This window comes from Charadrius vociferus, unplaced genomic scaffold (genome assembly GCF_000708025.1).
Source record: "Charadrius vociferus isolate BGI_N301 unplaced genomic scaffold, ASM70802v2 scaffold257, whole genome shotgun sequence".
Taxonomy (NCBI): domain Eukaryota; kingdom Metazoa; phylum Chordata; class Aves; order Charadriiformes; family Charadriidae; genus Charadrius; species Charadrius vociferus.
The window spans coordinates 302898-321189 of NW_009649473.1; the positions used below are offsets into that span (position 1 = coordinate 302898).

The 18292-nt window shown below is 39.5% G+C and overlaps 1 protein-coding gene across 1 annotated transcript in view; it reads right to left on the bottom strand.

Annotated features, from left to right (window-relative positions):
* The window catches only part of EEFSEC (eukaryotic elongation factor, selenocysteine-tRNA-specific), a 92495-nt gene extending 77106 nt beyond the window's left edge, over positions 1–15389 (bottom strand). The window contains exons 1-3 of the mRNA XM_009889880.1: positions 15166–15389; positions 11448–11544; positions 8486–8650 (exon numbers count right to left, since the gene is read on the bottom strand). Of these exons, the coding sequence (XP_009888182.1) occupies positions 8486–8650; positions 11448–11544; positions 15166–15389 (486 nt within the window). The remainder of the gene's footprint in view (positions 1–8485; positions 8651–11447; positions 11545–15165) is intronic.
* Positions 15390–18292: the final 2903 nt, after the last annotated feature.

Below are 18292 nucleotides of genomic sequence, written 5' to 3' on the forward strand. Positions count from 1 at the left end.
AATGCAATGGGAAAGCTATGTTCACCGTATAGGAGGCTACCTTTCCAATTACTATTCAAGCGTTCCACTAAGATTCTTGCTCAAACGGTATGTGTACGTGCATGTGGGTCTGTTTTCAATTGAATTTGATTGAGAACAATTCTACCTGATAAATTAAAAGAAATAAAAATAAAGTTAATGACCTGGCAGCAGCAACGCTTAAGCAAACAAGTTATGCAAACACAAACCAGCCATCCTTTGCTTTAAAAAGTTACCATAAAATTTAAACAAAAAGGCATTTGGATGAAAGTTTGCAATTACTATAGCAATGTCCATTAACTTAGTTTCAAACTCATCTTGAACCCCAGGGTACACAAACCCAAGAACGCAACACAATCACTGGAGCAGCAACTGTTCCACAGGAAATATATTACCTACCAAGTCCCAGGAAAACATGCCTGTTCTTGTTCAGTTGTATCCCAGTCATGGCTCAAGCCGTCTTAAAACCTTCCTCCTCCCGTATGCAGCTTACAGAACCATTGCTTAGAGAACCCACTTTAGATGGCTCCAGGACTCCTTCTCAAATTATAAATGCAAGACATTTAGCCCTCGGAAAACAATAGCTGGCATATTGTGTAGAGGAGGTATCGGAACCTGGTTAGTCATCTTCAGAAACTGCCCTTGAGAGGATAACACCACTCAACGTCTATCACATCTTGTCCTTTCTCTCATTAGACCCACTATAGCTTCGGCCTATGGAAAAAAGTTCAAAAATACCATCCCAAGGTTTCTCACCTGACCCTGACTGATGCTGGTTTCAAGCACCAGAGGTTTCAAGCCAAGATGTACGCAAGGGGAAAGAAGCGTGCACAACTGCATGGTTATTCAAGATTGCAACAACAGCTGAGGAACAGGCGGAAGAAAAATTTTTCTTCAATCTATGGTGTAAGTGGAGAAGATCAGTCACTTTGAAGGGCAAACTTTGAGACTGGAAAAGCAGCTAGATGGAGAAAGATGGAAATAGGTAGAATGAGCAGATGAAGGAAATTAAAGCAATAAAATTAAGGGTCAGCTGTCATCTTAATAGCTTACTAGATGTTTGCTTTTCTTTTCCACTTTGTTTTGCAGTCACAAACCTACGTATTATCTTTATCTATGCTTATCTTTAAATATGTTGTCATACTGAAGCCAAATTGCTCACTAATACGACACACAAGAAGATACTCCATTTCTCCCATTGTGGCACTCTTTTGTACTGGAATACTAAGCTTTTCCAATCAGACCCAGCAACCCAGTACATTGGTTATTCCCAAAGAGCTGCAGCATACTGAGCATCATAGACTAATGCATGGAAGTCACATCTGCCAGCAGTCTACACTAGTCAGGAGAGCACACTGATGTGGCACGCTAGCAGGGAGACTGCCTACATACATAGGAGAGCGCATGCAGTCATCAGTGAAAATATTACACCGCAGTGCCAAGACCAACCTCAGAACAACTCTACCTGAATAATTTTCCTGTTAGCCCACTCGTTCCCTCTTCTTCAGCTGTTTCTTTCCCACCTTGTATTTCTGGAACCACTTTCTTCAGCTTTTCTAACAGCTCTCATGAGAAATCTGGACAGAAAAAGTGTAATTTGATTCACCTAAGATCAGTCATTGCATTAAATAAAAATACAACGTTCATCTCATTATTTTCATCTACTCAGCGTTGAGATGATCCTATGTTTCTTTTTCATTTTGAATGTCATTGAACAGTTCTTAGGCAGTAAGAACTCTGCACTTTCTAACTATTAATGCAAAATTATCTGCATGGCAATAGCACAAGATACACACTTCTAATTATCTCATGCACTAACCACAACCAGTCAGCATTGCAGATAACTCAGAACAAGCAGTTAGTATCATAGAAACACTGCAGAAGTTAAAAGTCTACCTTGGAAAACAGTACTGTTTCCAGCAATGCTGCACTTCCATGTGGAGCCTGGACCCCGAACAGCCATTTAAAGATGGTTTGAGTGGATAGATACAATACAGAAGTCACACACAAATATCTCCCTATTCAGATCCACTGTAGGAAGAACCTTGTATATTTTGGGTAATTTTTCTAATCCATTAGAAGGCAATCCGTATCCCAAGTCACTCTAGCTGGCAGGGAGCACAGGGCACATCTAGACCTCAAAGAAAAACTGGAGAGGAATTTTAGTATTCGAAGAGTTAATTGGCCAACACTGACTAGGCCACTTTTCTGCCTACAGAGATCACATTAGAAACACAAGCTCCAAAAATACAGTGTATGGTTTGGATTAGCACTGCTCAGGTTGGCTGCTCTCCCCTGGCTTCCTTCCCTTCTGCTCTGACCAAGTAGAAAAAATTTTAAAACCCCATGATATATACCCAGCTCCCTTTCTATTATGTCTTATCCCTGGTCCTGAATAAAACAACCCTTAACACGAAGTCCTTTATCTTGCTCCCTCTTTTTACTGTACCTACATGATACTTAATAAAAAATTGCAAGTGATATGAAATAAATCACTGTATTTCAGTAACAGGTAGTGAAAGAACAGCAACACACAAATCTCTTCCTGAGCGTTTTTATTCCTGAGACTTTTTAAAGTCTAAAGTTAACTAGATTTTTTTTTTTTTTTTAAATACAAAATTAAAATGGAGTCTGCTCTTTGGGGTTTTGTGGGTTTGGGTTTTTTTTGAGGGCACGGTGTTAGTTTTTTTAAAGTGTGAACTAAAACAGAAATAAAAAACAAAACCAGAAAACCCCCAACACAGTAAAAACTTACAAAACCATACATTGACAATGAGGGAACTGATCTTTAGAAAGACCTCAGCATCTGCTACTCTTACTCTCTCAAGAGATCGAGCCAAAAAGATTTGAGAAGTTTTTATTGCCAGATCTAAATTTCATTCCACAGGCACTGGATCAGGTCTTTAATCCTTTACTTAACCACAAAGAACTGTGCTGAGGAGTTTAATTCTTCCAAAACAACTGATAATATCCTAAACGTTGAAAGCGGAGTACTTTCCAGGGTAAGCCAAATCCTGCATGCTTTGCTTTTAAGTAAATGCCACAGCAGATGCAAAACCAGTAGGATTCACACTGATGTTTTCTAAGAAAGGAGAAAATCTCCAAAAAACACAACCCACGCTTTAGAAGTGGCAGACAATTAAAGAAATAGTTTAATACTTGTGCTGAATTAAAATGCATGTATAACATTATGTGTATATGTTTAATTTATTGATTTAGGATTTAAGATTCTTGTATTTTATCACCCACGTATTTTAATATGTATTATGAACTGCCTTTTCATTATTTTATCAGTTACATTTAATTGACTGTCCCCCCCAGCCAATTTTCTGAAGTGTCCTCCTTCACAGCATTTCAGTGAAAAGAAAACATTCAAGGCAAGCTAGACTTCTTCCACAGCAGATGAACCGTAGCATTTTAAAGGCTGTTTCTCTCACTATTAGGCAAGAATAAGCCAAGCAGCATTGAGGGAAAAAAAACCATGTAGAAACAGCATTCGGACATACTCTCAGAAAATTTAGTAAGGATTCTATCTATTTGCAGTGCAAACACCAGTCAAGATATGCTGAAATTTGTAAAGGGTCTATTTATGAAGACCAAAGAATGCAAACTGAAATCAGTAAAAACACATTTAAGATTTCACCATGAAAGCTCAAATACAGGTGTCTTCATGATCCAAATTCAGCAGGGTTTGATCCAACTTTGTTTTCCAAGATTTAAATGTTCTCTGACAAGACATAACTGTGCAACTGTGTAAAAAGTCCTTAAATATACCAAAATTAGTGCTTACTACATTTATGTACTCAAGCTCACTAGTCAGAGGTCTTGGGACATCAGGTCAGCATATAGGGAAAAGCAGTTATCTGTTACGATTTGAATAGCTATGGTGGTTTGAAGGAAATAGTCTTGGAAATACTATTTAGGTTATTCTATCAGACACTGAAGAATTTTTGTTGGATGAGCCACAAAAACTAAAGAATGTTTGCCAAAAAACAGACCAAGGTTATCTAGCCAAGAAAGAAGCTTAAAAAAAATAAAGTATCTCTTTCACATGGTGAAAGTATATGAAGCCATGAAGCTTCTCAGTATCACACTTAGAAAATGATGCTTCTTAAAAGTTCATGAAGGCAATATAATTTTAACAGCAAATAGGCCCTTGCCAAGACAGAATCCACTACTGGTTTAAACCAACGCTCTCATTTACTCAGAGACTTGACTAGATAAACAGAAGTGAGTTTCTCACAATTTTCATATTTGAGGTCTCAGGTGACCTCTTGAAAGTATATCAGACTACTGGAACACCTGGATTACTGCTCTCCAACTATAAGAGAAGGGTTTCGCAAACACTCCTGCAACTTTTAAAGATTTAAATGCTCAGTGTTAATAACAGCAACTGTCTACTGCAAACCTCAAGGATGGCGAATGTTGGACCCGATACGAACATTCCTCTTCCCCTTTAACGATAACAGCTCAACCACACTCAGACAGATCATAAGTCTGTCAATGTCTAAAGAGGCACCTCCCAAGGTCAGTCCAATGATTGGGTGTCCTCATGATTTATTATGTAAGAAATGACATTGCGCTGTATTACACCAGATACATTCTTCAGCACAAAGCAAAAATCCCCACATGATCCACCCAGAGATAAACATAAACGTAACTGTTTACCAATAACACAGCTACTCAGCCTTCAAGGCACTCACGAACTTCTGACAAAGCACAGTACAAACCAGCAGCGTACTGTACTTTCATATATGCGCCAATGAAGCTATTAACATCCACCAGCCATGCAGCTTGCACTGACTTGCTCTAACATTTCCAGTAATTACATTAAACCCAACTGATAGGAACCTGAAGATAAAGCAAGAGAAGTTTCTGCTTCACACAAGTCCTGGGGAAAAAAAAATAAAATAAAATCCCCCTTAACAGTGGTCTTTGTACTTGATTGCCATGTACATGCTTTGCGGCTGCTTTATACCTGCAGCGCTTGATCACAGGTAAGGCAATGCTGAGTCAACACTTTCAGGATGACCAGATTTATATCCATTAACTGTATACATCTATCTCTGCCTCCTCACTCAGTTCAGACTTGACCCCTCCCTATGATCTTTCACAACTCTTAAGACAGAGAGAGTGATTCTTATTAACCAACCTGGAACATTTCCTGTGCTGCAAAACATGTTTAAAGGAATCTTAACATATTACCATCTGTTTTACTCCGTCTTCCAGTATTCCTAATGTGCTTGCAAGCATGCAATCCAAAGCTAGAATCCCTAACACTCGGCAGAAGGAAGAACACATACCATACAGCATTTTGCATTACTTTTCATACAAGGATTTTTTTTGTTTGTTTTGAGACAACAATGATAAGAACAGAAGTCCTGGTTCTCGCCTGTTTTGCATTGGCCTTCTAAGTTGCTGCTGTTCTTAAGCTACTATGATCTTTTGAACCTGGATAAGGAAGGCAAAGAGAATTCTCCCCCACTGAAAAAAAAAACCAAAAAACACCCCACCACTTTCCTTTTTCAATTAAAGCAAGCTACATTAAGACACAGCAGCACTAGAGAATTTGACAGTCATGCTCACCTTCAACTAAATTCACTAAACAAAATATACTTAGATCGATATTTTGGAGTGATTATCGCCAAACCTATCAGTAAAATAAAATGAATCTATATTGAAAAAAAACCCTTACTATGCCTTTCTATAGGAACTTTCATAAAACAGAAATAAAAATGTCACAAGTTGTTACAGTTTATAAACTGAAAGACTGTAGAGATTGAAAGTCCACTGAAATAATCTTCAAGGACATTCAGAATTCTGCCAACACCACGTTTTCGCTGCAGAAATCCTAGGCTCATGCTCTTCAAGGTAGATTTCAAGTGCTAGTGAGCAAATAGCACTAACTCAATTGGATAGTGAACTGTTTGCTGTGTCAAAGCTTTTTCCCAAACACATATATATAATTTTTCTTTTTGCTATATGGATAATGAACCCCAGATGGCAATTTACATAGGCAACAGCATAAAGGAATCCATGCACTGCTGGTGCTCTCAGCCTCAATCAGAGCAAGCATGGGTGTTCGAGAATGTCACTGTTTATTTTTAATTGCTGTGTCCCTCCTTTGTGCAGGTTCAAGCGGTCAAAGATGTCCAAGTCCATTAGCAGAACTGGAAGGTGATGCCACTTCACTTGGGGAGAGGGTTCCTCAAATTTAAAAAGCAGCTGGTCTGTAATGTCCCTAAATGCCCAGTGGGCACCAGCTGTCAATCTCAGTTACCACAGGGTCAGGGCAAAAAAAGGTCAGAGAGAGTCATAAACCACAATGTGTTGTGAAATGTGCTTCCTCCGTTACCTTGTAGGCCTGAGAAAGGTTTGACCTTTTATAGGTATCCTAACCCAACTCTGCATGATGCTAGCAGGGGCAAGCACAACACACAACTCAAACTTACAAAAGTTGCTTCCTTTCGCGGCGCCCTGGTTTCCATACGCGTACAATGTGAACATGAATAGTCACAAGCTGCTAGTGGCAAAAAACAATGCAAAACTCTGCCCACCGCTATGACCACTCAGGTTTGATTGCATCTTCTGTTTCACACAAGCCAATAGAAGGATTAATTCATTAACAACAATCGAAAATAACTAAAGCTCTGACAGAAGTCGTTAATGCCATGAAAGTCAAATGATCCGGCTTCTTTCTGTCAATGACCTATTTACCTGCTAACTTGCCTTTCACTTCACTGCTCCCCCAATCATTTGGGAAGAAAGCATCTTTTAAAGTCCCCACTTAAAGCCTTCCCTACCATCCTTTTAAATCCCCATTCGCAATATGCAAGTTATTCACTATATTTTTGTCATTTTCCCCATCATACGGATTCTCAAAGAACAGATTGATTCCTAAATGTATTTCTCCAAAACATTCTTGGACTATACACGAAGAACTGAACAGTCATTTCCAGATACAATCTAGTTACGCATTCTTTCTTTGCAAGAAGTAATTACTGTGCTCTCTCTCACCCCCATCTCCCAGGGCACGAAGTGACAGGAAGTTTGGCCAGTGCTACGCCAAAAGAAAAGCGGCGAGGCAGCCACGCAAGAGCCCTGCGGGGCAGGAGACATCGCCCACCACCCATAAGCAGCAGCCTCGCACTCCAAACCGCTTCTCCCTCCCTGAACCCCCTGGTGCAGGCAGGCCCAGAACAGCAAGCAGGACACAACAGAAAAGGGAAGGAATCCTAAGAAAGGGAAAAGCAGGAGAGGTTGAAACCAGAGCAAAGCATATTTTCCCTGCAGGAATTACAAGCGTGGTTTCCCAGAACAGGCTGCATACTGCAAATGAGAATATGGGCAGTGAGCAGACATGATAGGGTACGTGTCATGCTAATTACTTTTATGAAAAGGACAATATGACATAAGCTAGATAGCCACAGGTATGACAGTAGAGGCTGACCAAAAATTATAGTTGTCAATTATCAGGAAAATACTTCAGGTGAAATCAGAATGCCTCACTTAGTCCTTCACTTGCCCACAAAGTACAGGCAAAAATGAGGAAGCATCACGTTCAAAGAATAAGGTCCTTATAGTAACATGACTTGAGGACAATTATGATACCACCAAAAGGGTCTCATCCAGGTTGGTTCAGCCAAAAGCTGCCTACTCTCAGAATGTAACTGGCAAGGTCTACTTCAAGTGGTAGCTACAAAACAGTCCTCAAGTCTTGACTCATTTCGGGCAATTAATAAAAAGGGAAAGTCCGAGCAGTCCAAATCAGCATCTGTGAAACAGGCTTCACCTGTTCCAAGCATAAAGTCACCTTGCTTTCTTTTAAAAGATGAAGATATTTTAAGAAAAATAGTAACAACAGTTAAGCAGTTCAAACACCACTGAAAGGCCTCCTGACTTTCTACAGCCTCTCTAAAACACCCAACTGCAGCAAGCCAGCTAACTGCATCCCAGCAGTTCTCCCAGAACATGCTGACATCAATTAAAGCCCCAAACAAAAAGAATGCACATAAAGCATTTCAACGTCCTCTTCTTGTCATTTCCTTCGCTTCCAGACATCTCGGGAAGCCTACCCACCCTGGTTCTTTTGCAAGCCTTCTCATTGCAGCAGATCTCAGAAGAAAGTAACCTCACTCAAACCTTGTTCAGTCCTTGGGCACATTCCATCTTGGGACCATGCCCACCTTGCTTTTCTGAATTCAAAAGCCTAATGTGCTAAGCCAGGTCAGTCTTCCCTCTTCATTCAACTAAAATTGAGCACGTAACTTTACCATCTGCCCTATGTAAAAATCTCTAACTGCCTTCCTATTGCAAGCTGGCTTATAGTAAAGTACAAAAACAACAACAAAAAAACCAGACATTGAAAATAATTGAATAATTTCAGATTGGAAGAGAACACTCTCTTCTTTGTTGAGTGTGTCCTTCTACCAGGAAAACTGGGGGGGAGCAAAAATGAGAGACTCACCTTCAGGGCAGGAATCTCCACATTGTCACCCAGGCTAACAGAGCCAGAAAGAATAGTCCCTGTCATCACAGTGCCTTGACCCTTGATAGAGAAACAGTGGTCGACTGCCATAAGGAAGTGTCCCGAGGGGTCTCTTGATGGCAGGTAAGCCTGAGACTTCAGGACCTGAAAAAAAAAAAAGATAAAAGCAGCACCATGCCTGGGTGAAAAGTCATGACAGTCATCCAGCAAAAGGAAGGCAAGCGGATGATTGATTGAACAAGCTTGCAGTTTTACTGATTTCAGGCATCTCCCAATGAGCTTAGAACACACCAATGTCAAATTAACTGTGCGTGCCATAGAGGAGACGCACACTTAGCAGCAACAGTTCGATTTTTCTGCCTTAGAAAGATTTGGTGCTGCACATTTAGCTTGGTTAGCAAAACTGTACTGGCCATAAAGTTGCTGCCAAACCCAATATAAACACTGCAGCAAAGAAAAAAAATCCTTTATGTCCCCATCCCCCTTCTTTTTCCTCCCCCCCTCTCAAAAGTACGATTTTACAGTGCATTTTGCTACTTCAGCTTTTTTGGATTTTGTGAAAATGAACTTATATACAGATATTAGTGCCCCATAAAGCCCATCCCTGCCTCCCTCCCAGAAAAACTATTATATTGGGTTAAGTTTTCAAAGTCAACTTCCCCTTCAGATTTCCGTTAACGCTTCTTGGAGGATTAAACCACTAAAAACCAGCTATTACACTACCTATTTCTAGAGAAACTCTTGAAGTTTAGGATTTTTGTTTTGCTTATAAAGACTATGTTTCTTAAAATATATCACCATAGACAGAGGACCTTATAGAAATGTAGTCATTTACCCAACAGTGCTTCAGAGGAACAGGTTCACCCCTGTCTCAAATCACTTTTAATCTCTGCCTGTTATAACATCAGCATATAAACTTGGCACTGACTTTAATGTCTACTTTTAAGGTCAGAAAGTGCAGGTTAAGCCCAAGTTATAATGGCAGAAAAATGAAGAGAGTCTCTTATCAAGGACAATACCTTGAAGCTGAACAGCAGGGCTCACGCAGCATTTGCCAGCTCTTCTAATATTCAGTCTCAGAGTTGACAGAAACGGCTGCAACATGGGTATTTCCTCCAAAGGTTTTAACCCTTGGGAACACCCCAGGTAAATCTAACGGGAACGAGATGAAGGCAGAACTAAGGACTTGCCTATCACCACCCGTCTAAGCATTGCTGTGGGCAATAGTCTTGCTAAGTCTATCCTAAGGCCATACACCACGTCACACCCCCGAGCCCAGGGCAGACCACACGTGCCTGGGAGGAGGTGCGACAAACCATGCTGCCCAGGGCCAGACATCCCTAGATTTTTTGATGACCGGTGCTGCACCCTAACTTCAACAATTTAAGTATTTTAAACCTGGCAGCATCCAAATCAGACCTTGCCAAGTCTGCAAAGAATGATGCTTTTGTTTTAAGACTACTTTCTGCTGTCTGCAAGTAACAGTGGTGCCCCTCCAGGGCAAAGATGCTACTTCTCCCTAAAGCTTATTCACAGAAAGGGTGACAAGTCTACTACAAGCTATGAACTGCTCTCAAACAGCTGTTTTAAGTGTCTTGCCCTTACTTTTTTTTGAAAACCTGAGAGTTTTTTTTCTCCCACCTGCTAACCACCCCCCCAAAAAACCCCAACCCACATTGCTGGAACTAAGTATACCTGTAAAGCATCAGTTTGCTTAAAGTCTTTCTCTTGTTCATATGGGTCTAATATAGTATTAGTTATACAGTCATACAGTTTTTTCTAAGCCCTGCCTCATTCAGGGCACAGGGTAAATCCAGGCCATGCTTTTTATCTTTTGCAGATGTGCAAGGCATGCAGTAAGTAAGGCAGCATATCACAGAGAAAGACGGTTTTATCACGAAAGCAGGTGGTGCTCCTCTAGAGGACAGATTCTACACTTGCTTATGCCAGAACTCCCCTGTATTGTCATTCTCTTAAAAATGAAACTTTCCACGGGTAATCACTGACTATACACCTCAGACTGTCAGAACAGAAACCTCAAAGCTTAACAGAAGTGCTAAGCACTCACAATTGCAATCAAAATTGGCAGGTGCTATGATCTGAACACAAGCACATCCCAAAAGAGTTCCTAGTTTCCTCAACTTTCGCAACTAAAATTAGCAAACTCAATGGACTTAACTCCTTTGTGCCTCAGCTTCCCAATCTAAATATGGATTAAAGTCACCTCTACACTTCCTATAAGTCTTTTGGAAGTAAATTAACTGTTTGCCAAGTGCTCACGACCACAGCAATGTGTGCCAAAGAAAAGTCCAGGAGGAAATTAATCATTCTGAATGCAGAACAGTATTTGAATGGAGTCATGAGGCCACACGGAGAATAATAAGAATTAAAATAAAATACAGACTACTTGCTCACCAGTTGAGCTCTGTCCATCTTGTGCAAGGAAGAGGGTAGGGGTTGTTCAGAATAAAGACTCATGCACTTAAACACTGGATCATAATCCACACACACGAAGGAAGGAGACAATTCCCAACGTGTAACTTATGAGTGCTTGACCACAACTTTACTGTTTTCTTAACTGTGGTACAATCATAACACAGCACATACCAAGGATATGGTAGAATTTTAAAGCCGTTTTTATTTGTTACGCTTTGTAATTCTTTGCAACTTTAAAACCAATTTCACCACAGGTATGATAGCTGTTTAAGACACAGCTATTGAAAGGTATTGAAGCCTAGTAGTTGAAAAAGAAGAACCACTCTTGGGGCATCCAACCTCAACTTTTCCATTCACTGGAAGGAATGCCTAAAGAATCATATTTCTTAAGACTGACATTAATGCAGGAGTTCCTCAGCTCTAAATACTAGTACAACATACTCCAAAAGACTTCAAGAAAAGTTCAAGTATGTTTTATGTTGTTATTATGTTCTTCAGCAGGTACCTCAATTAATTCAGAAACACCTAGTGGATTCTCAGACTCTGGGGCTTCTGGTCCACCGGGCTTTGCTGCAACAGCAACAATAGGACACCCACAGAACCTGAAAGAGAGAAAGACTCCCACCATTAGACCGCAGATCTCCTACATGTGTCAATGTAAAGTAGTTCCAGACTCATCTGGCAATGAAGGCAAGGAAACTCCTTCAAATTGATTTACCTGCTTCTTTCCACACAGTGAAGAACTGACAATTTTTTCTTGAATTACTCGCATCTGCGCTACTGGAATTCACTACAAAATCTTCAATCCTGTTTAATAATAGCTACTGATTCAGCTCTGTGGCAGTTAAAAGCAAGACCTCAAGTTTATTTCAGAAGCAAGGTTCTGTTACCCAGGCCTTGTTGCAGTGGCTTTCCATTCAAGCCCTTTTACCTGGAGACTAGCACTGTTTTCAACTGTCATTAAAGCAATTATAATGGTAGCTGTAGAGCCATAACCTTCAAAACAGGAGCCAAATGCAAGGTGGCAACACAACTTCTATCTGAGTCTGCAAGCAAACCACAAGACTTGAAGACAACAGAAAGACTTAAATCTACTGAAATCAAAGTTCATGAAACCCACAATCTCAAACACGCAAAGGTTCAGCGAAGAGCAGTACCTCCACCATTAACCTCAGTTTAGCTTTTCTCTTGCTAATTTTGAATTTTACTCTTCAAGTCTGTAATATTCAGCAGCTTTTTTAAAGTCTGCTGACTGAACTCATAAATTTTGTTCTCTAAAACCTAGTATTTGAATAATCAGATAGCCTGTTTTGCCTACATTTTGGAAAGAGAAGTTAGAGTACAAGTCAAATTACTATTGCATTTTTGCAAAAATTCAGGATCAGCCGTGTGAGATATACATATTAAAGCAATGGAATAATAATCAGCAATAAAACAAAAAAAATTGGTCCTTATAGATACTTGATTCTTATGCAACAGGTTCAGACCAAACGTAATTATTGTTGTCATCCTTTTGACACCCACCCCCCATAAATTTTATCAAAAAGAAAGTGAGCTGGGAGGAAAAAGACAGTACCTTAAAAAAGAAAAGAAATGTAACATTCTACATAGGGAGCTCATTTAGTGACCAAATAAGTAATCGAGCATATAAGGAATTTTCTTTGTTTATATGCCATAAGTCTGAGGCATCTAGGCATAACAGGTAATAAAAACGTGCACTGAAAATTCCTGTGATTAACCATAAAACTTTTGGAAGTTTATTTTCATACAAATACTTTAGGGTATTATATTGCAATAAGTAGAAATTTATGCTGAACCAGGTGCTTCACTCCTTTTTCCATATATCAGAACAAACTGGAGTAATCATACACTGCTTTTGGAGGCACTTCTAAACACGATTCAGCCCTACTAAAACTCTTACTCCATCACAGCGATTTATTGTCAGAGTTTAGATCCTGCTGGACAAAGATAAAAGCTGGCATGTGAGAAAACCTATGAAAAAATAGTAATTCCATTCATAGAGACAGCTTGCTTTTACTTTTGGCACCAAACCACGGAACAAGCAAGTTTTGATTAGGTTAAATTTACAAGTGTCAAACTATGCAAATATACGACCATTGCTTTCCTCTGCCTATTTTTTTCCACCTTCCATGGAATGTCCTGACAGCACTACAATAATTTCCCCAGCATCAAGGGCAACACCTACTCTATAAAGCTGCAAGAGCCTTCAGATCTCCTTACTGTTATGGAATTATGCACACGTGCCAGTGTATGTAGAGAAATAATAATCAACAAGTAAACTATTCCTGAGAAAAAAAAAAACCAAACTGTCAACTCTTTAAGGTCAGAGGCAGCTGTTACACAGTCTCAGGGCACCCTTTGCTAACAAGAGTAGTTTAGAAATACAAAAACAGTTAGAAAACATGTGTTTGGGAAATTCAAAGTCACGTGGGAAAAGAGGCTGTTGAGAAACAACTCATGCCTGAGATGCAACAGGACAAGCACTTCGCAGTCAGGCCCAGGTCAGCAGTGCTTTCAAAGCACCATAAAGCAGTCTGCACATGCAAAAACTGAATTTTTGTTATGAGAACAGTACACAGAACACATCCAATAAAAGAGCATTTCTAGGATCCAGAGTTCAAATGTGTAATTAAAACATTGCAAACAGGACCATTTCTCTCCAGTTGGAAACACAGCTGTTGCGATCATCCTTGTTTTAAAAGGTGGCTAGGGGTAAGGACCTCACACAGTTCGCATGTCAACTGTTTCAAAAACCTCGCTTCCCCTTCAGTTTTGACAAAGACTGCCAATTTTCAAGACATACTGTAAAGACCCACCTGTACTGCAGGATATAAAGAGAAGATTTAATTCAAGCAGTGTACATAAAGCATTTCTGAACACCAGTTTCCTTAGAAAAATTTGTCTTCCTTTTATAAATATGCAACTAGCAAAGTCTTTGTTATCAATCATTCACAATACCATCTTGGACTAAATCAAGAATGAAGTATCATCTGCAGCAGCAATTACTGCCCTTCAAGAAGAATAAAAAAAATTTTAAAAGAAGGACAAAATAAACTTAAGTAGTATATTAAGATAAACTCTCTCAAAAATCATTAACTTCTTGGCATGGGTGAGAAACAGATAGAAAATGACTATTAATTATAATGCTGCTTAATTCACATTCTATACATCAACCTCTCAAACAACCAAATAAAACCACAAAAAAGCCCTTAGATAATTATCCCTAAGTTTTTATTAACTTTATTACCTCAATGCTATCCCCATTGGGATTACCTGAGAGTTTGATCAGACTCACAGCTATAAAAAATTGTGGATCCAAAATGCTTTGAGATATTGCAGGTGTCTCCTTTCTCTAGCTCCCCGAAAACAAGGGGCACCAACCTACACAGAAAACCAAGCCACCCTGTATTTATTTGCCCTTAAATTCAACAGCTGCCAGAGAGAACTGAAATTTGTAGGATTCTATCTAAGTTCAAAAGACAGAATTTCACTTTCTTGGTGACCTCTGTAACATTCTCAGCAAAATGAACAGACCCAAGAACAACACAGGAGCTGGAAAGACACCAACATCTTTATAGTCACTATTGTGGCCGTGGCACAGTTGAAAGGGAAGCTGTCCTTCAATTTGTGTACCCACCAAATGAGTACTGTGTTCGTACTGTATCTTCCCACTTCACAACAGCCATATTTCCACTCATGAATCTCACTGCACTTCACTCATTATGTACACCTCAATTTACCTACACAGGACTAACAAACATCATCCCAGCCAGAGCCACGTTACATTATATTAGCTTCCATCGTTCTGCTCTCCCTAGTTAGGGCAATCACATTTTTCACCCTCAGTTAAGGAGAAGCCTTAACATTTTCTTCTCAACAGTGAAAAAAACCCTAATTCTTCACCTGGGTATTCTGGCTGTGTTTTATCCAATCTGAATTCCAAGCAGCCCTTTAAACTGAAAAGTGTCATTACAGGAAAATATCTCTCTACACATGACACTTGCAGATACAAATTCAGGACTGCATTTGAATTTCTGGTAATCTTCCCACTCTCATCATCTTTGCTAGATGTCTTTATGTATTTCACCTAGTAGGGGCCAAATTTGGCATGTTCAGAAGCACTTTGGAAGGGAAATGTGGGTGAAGTTATTTTTGTTAAACCTTTTGTTACAAGTTAGCTGTTAATATTACTGTTAACTTACTTTGTATTTTCCAAGGTCTTCTGCATTTTCTTAGTCATCTTCTCAATGGCACTTTGTCTCTTCCCCTCTGGAAGGAGATCTATTTTGTTCAGAACTACCACCATCTTCTGGCAGGCAATTTGCCCAATTACCAAGCACTCTGCTGACTGCGTCTGCATCCCTTTTGTCACGTCTATTACAAGCATCATCAAATCAATAATCTGGGCACCTGGAGGAGAATTCATAGTCAGTATTGCAGCAGCATAAAAAGATTAAGGATCATTTTCTCAAATAGTTTCCATTAAAACTGTCAGGATATGTACAAATGACCAGAAATATGAACAAAACACAAGTCAAAGTAAGCACTGAATGCATGGCTGTGTTTGAAAAGACATCAGGAATTTAAGTTATTATATATGCTACCACCAGATCATACAAAATATGTAAGCATGTGATAGTTTGTATATTCTTCCACATTAACAGCTCAAATTCAAGGATGTTATCACTGCATTCAAAATAAAAAAAAAGAAAGCTACCCTTACAACAATACAAGCACAACACTCACCCCAACTAAAAAAGACAAAAGAAGCTAAGAATATAGTACAAAGAAACACGCAACATTACAGACAGTTGCGCGCCCCGAGCAACACCGATACGAGCCACCTACACGCCACATAACTACATCTGCAATCCTCAGCCCCCACCTGCTTCCCACCATTTCTTCTTTCACAGTCCAAAATTTGATAAAAGAAAAGAGATGACCACCACCAGAAGCAGGTTTACCCCAAGTCCCTACAATCCCTCAATGTGAGGAAAAGTTGATCTAAACCCTGCAATATATTGTCATTAACGCCCAATTCAGATCTACATAACTTGATTATGTACCTTCAACACACAGCCACAAACAGATCCCATTCTTAGATCTCTTCAAGAAAAAATTTCCTAAATTTTAGGCTGAAGTTGCATATCATGCTTGTAGATTTTTATTTTATTTTTTCAAAGTACTGTTCTCATGAACCCTTAATCTTTTGATTGAAGCAACACAAATTTCATGGATTTAAGTTAGTTTTCAAAGAAGCTTTTGATGAATATTGGGCCTTCTACTAATTACGTTCAGAATTTTCCTGTCTCCAGGTAACTAAAATACTTTGAATACCAAAAAAGTAAAGTGCAAGAGACTTTAATGTTTAGAAAGTTTAAACATAAAAAACTTAAACAAAATCTAAAGCTGAACTACCAGAAAGTCACATAACCCCCCCATTTTGAAAGATGATAGAAGTTAGAACTCATACAAAATTGCAGCATTCTGAAATTAAGTACTTTAAATATTTGCCTTAAGCTTTTGATCAGAAGAACAAAATAATCAATACAACTGTTCCTTGTTCCTTCACCCTCTCCAACCTTCCTCCCCCTCCTCTTTTTTTTTTTTTATAAAGCTTTTACAATGCTTATGACAACAGCTACCCTTGTTCATAATTCCCATGAACTCAGGATAGGAAATCATTCTAAGGTTGAAGTGCATGGGTGAATGAGTGGGTGGGAACTGCAAGAAGGAAAAAAAAAGAAGTTATGGTTACAACAAATGACTATTTTCAACCTACCAAAGCTTTCATCTTGTAATAATGAATGCTAAACCCTTCAGAGCGCTAGTTGGATAATTATGACATTTCCAAAGCTACTGCAGAACTTTCACCAATCATTACAAATATCTCTCCATAACAAATTGAAGATAGAGTTTAATTTTTTCAAAAGTATTTTTCATTTTTATTGTTTCAAGAATTATAATTTAAGCAAGTTCTAGGTTAGTTCAATACAAGCATCATCAAGGCTGTACCAAAGGCTCAGACGTTATACACCATAGAGAAGTGCAGACCTAAAGGAGAGGAAGCAAGGGGAAAGAACAGCATGAAAATAGTTCAAGTGGGACAAAACACTGAAGAACCAGAACGCATGCACTTCTGTGAGCACGTAGAGCAGGGTGGGTTTAAACTTAATACAACATATGTATTTAACTAAACAGCACACTAATTCTTACTACACCAGTGACATCCTTAAAATGAATGGGAATTAATAATTAATAAGCCACCAAGTCAAACTGATTATTAATACTATAAGTGCATCTAGTAAAAATAACAAAGCTGCAGCTTAAGTTTTGACTAACTCTGCTACAACTACTACAGCACAGCAATCCTTATGCCCCAGAATTAAGCCAAAGGAACGAGATCCAGATCTGACCTTGAAAAGGGTGGCTGCTAAGATGCATCATATGTGGCACATGGTATCTCTTCCATCCAACAGGAGACAAAACCTGCACTAAAACTGTTACATGCAGTTTCAGTACAAGGGCCACTTTCCCTTGAAACCCTAAATCAACTGCTTTGAATACATTTGTTATAAAGCAAATACTTGTAATTGCTGTATTTATTAATCTATTAACAGCACTTAAAAGAGCCATAAAAATCACCAGGCCAGTTGCTAGAAGGTCAGGAATGTCTACCTCAGGGCATTTCAGAGCAAAGAGAATATGAACACAGGAAAAATAACTGCACAGTCCATGGAAAAAACTCTAGAAACACCAGAAAATATATCACGACACTCCAGACAAAAACACTATTACGAGTCAAGGAAACAGCAGCATACCCAAGCTCACAAACATCTGCCTCAGTACCACTATTGTGCTTCCCCTCCAAAGCCTTAATGTGCTAACGGGCCACAGGTTGTAAGAGATCATAGAATGGTTTAGGTTGGAAAGGACCTTGAAGATCATTGAGTTCCAACCCCCCTGCATGAGGCAGGGACACCTCCCACTAGACCAGGTTGCCCAAGGCCACATCCAGCCTGGCCTCAAACACCTCCAGGGATGTTCCTCCAGGGAACACCTCAAAAACCTCTCTGGGCAACACGTTCCGGTGTCTTAACCACCCTTAAAGTGAAAAACTTCTTCCTAATGTTTAATCTAAACCTGCCCTCTTACAGTTTAAAGCCATTCCCCCTTGTCCTATCACTACATGCCCTTGTAAAAAGTCCTTCCCCAGCTCTCCTGTAGCCCCTTTAGGTACTGGAAGGCCACAATAAGATCTCCCCAGAGCCTTCTCTTCTCCAGGCTGAACAGCCTCAACTCTCTCAGCCTCTCCTCATAGGAGAGGTG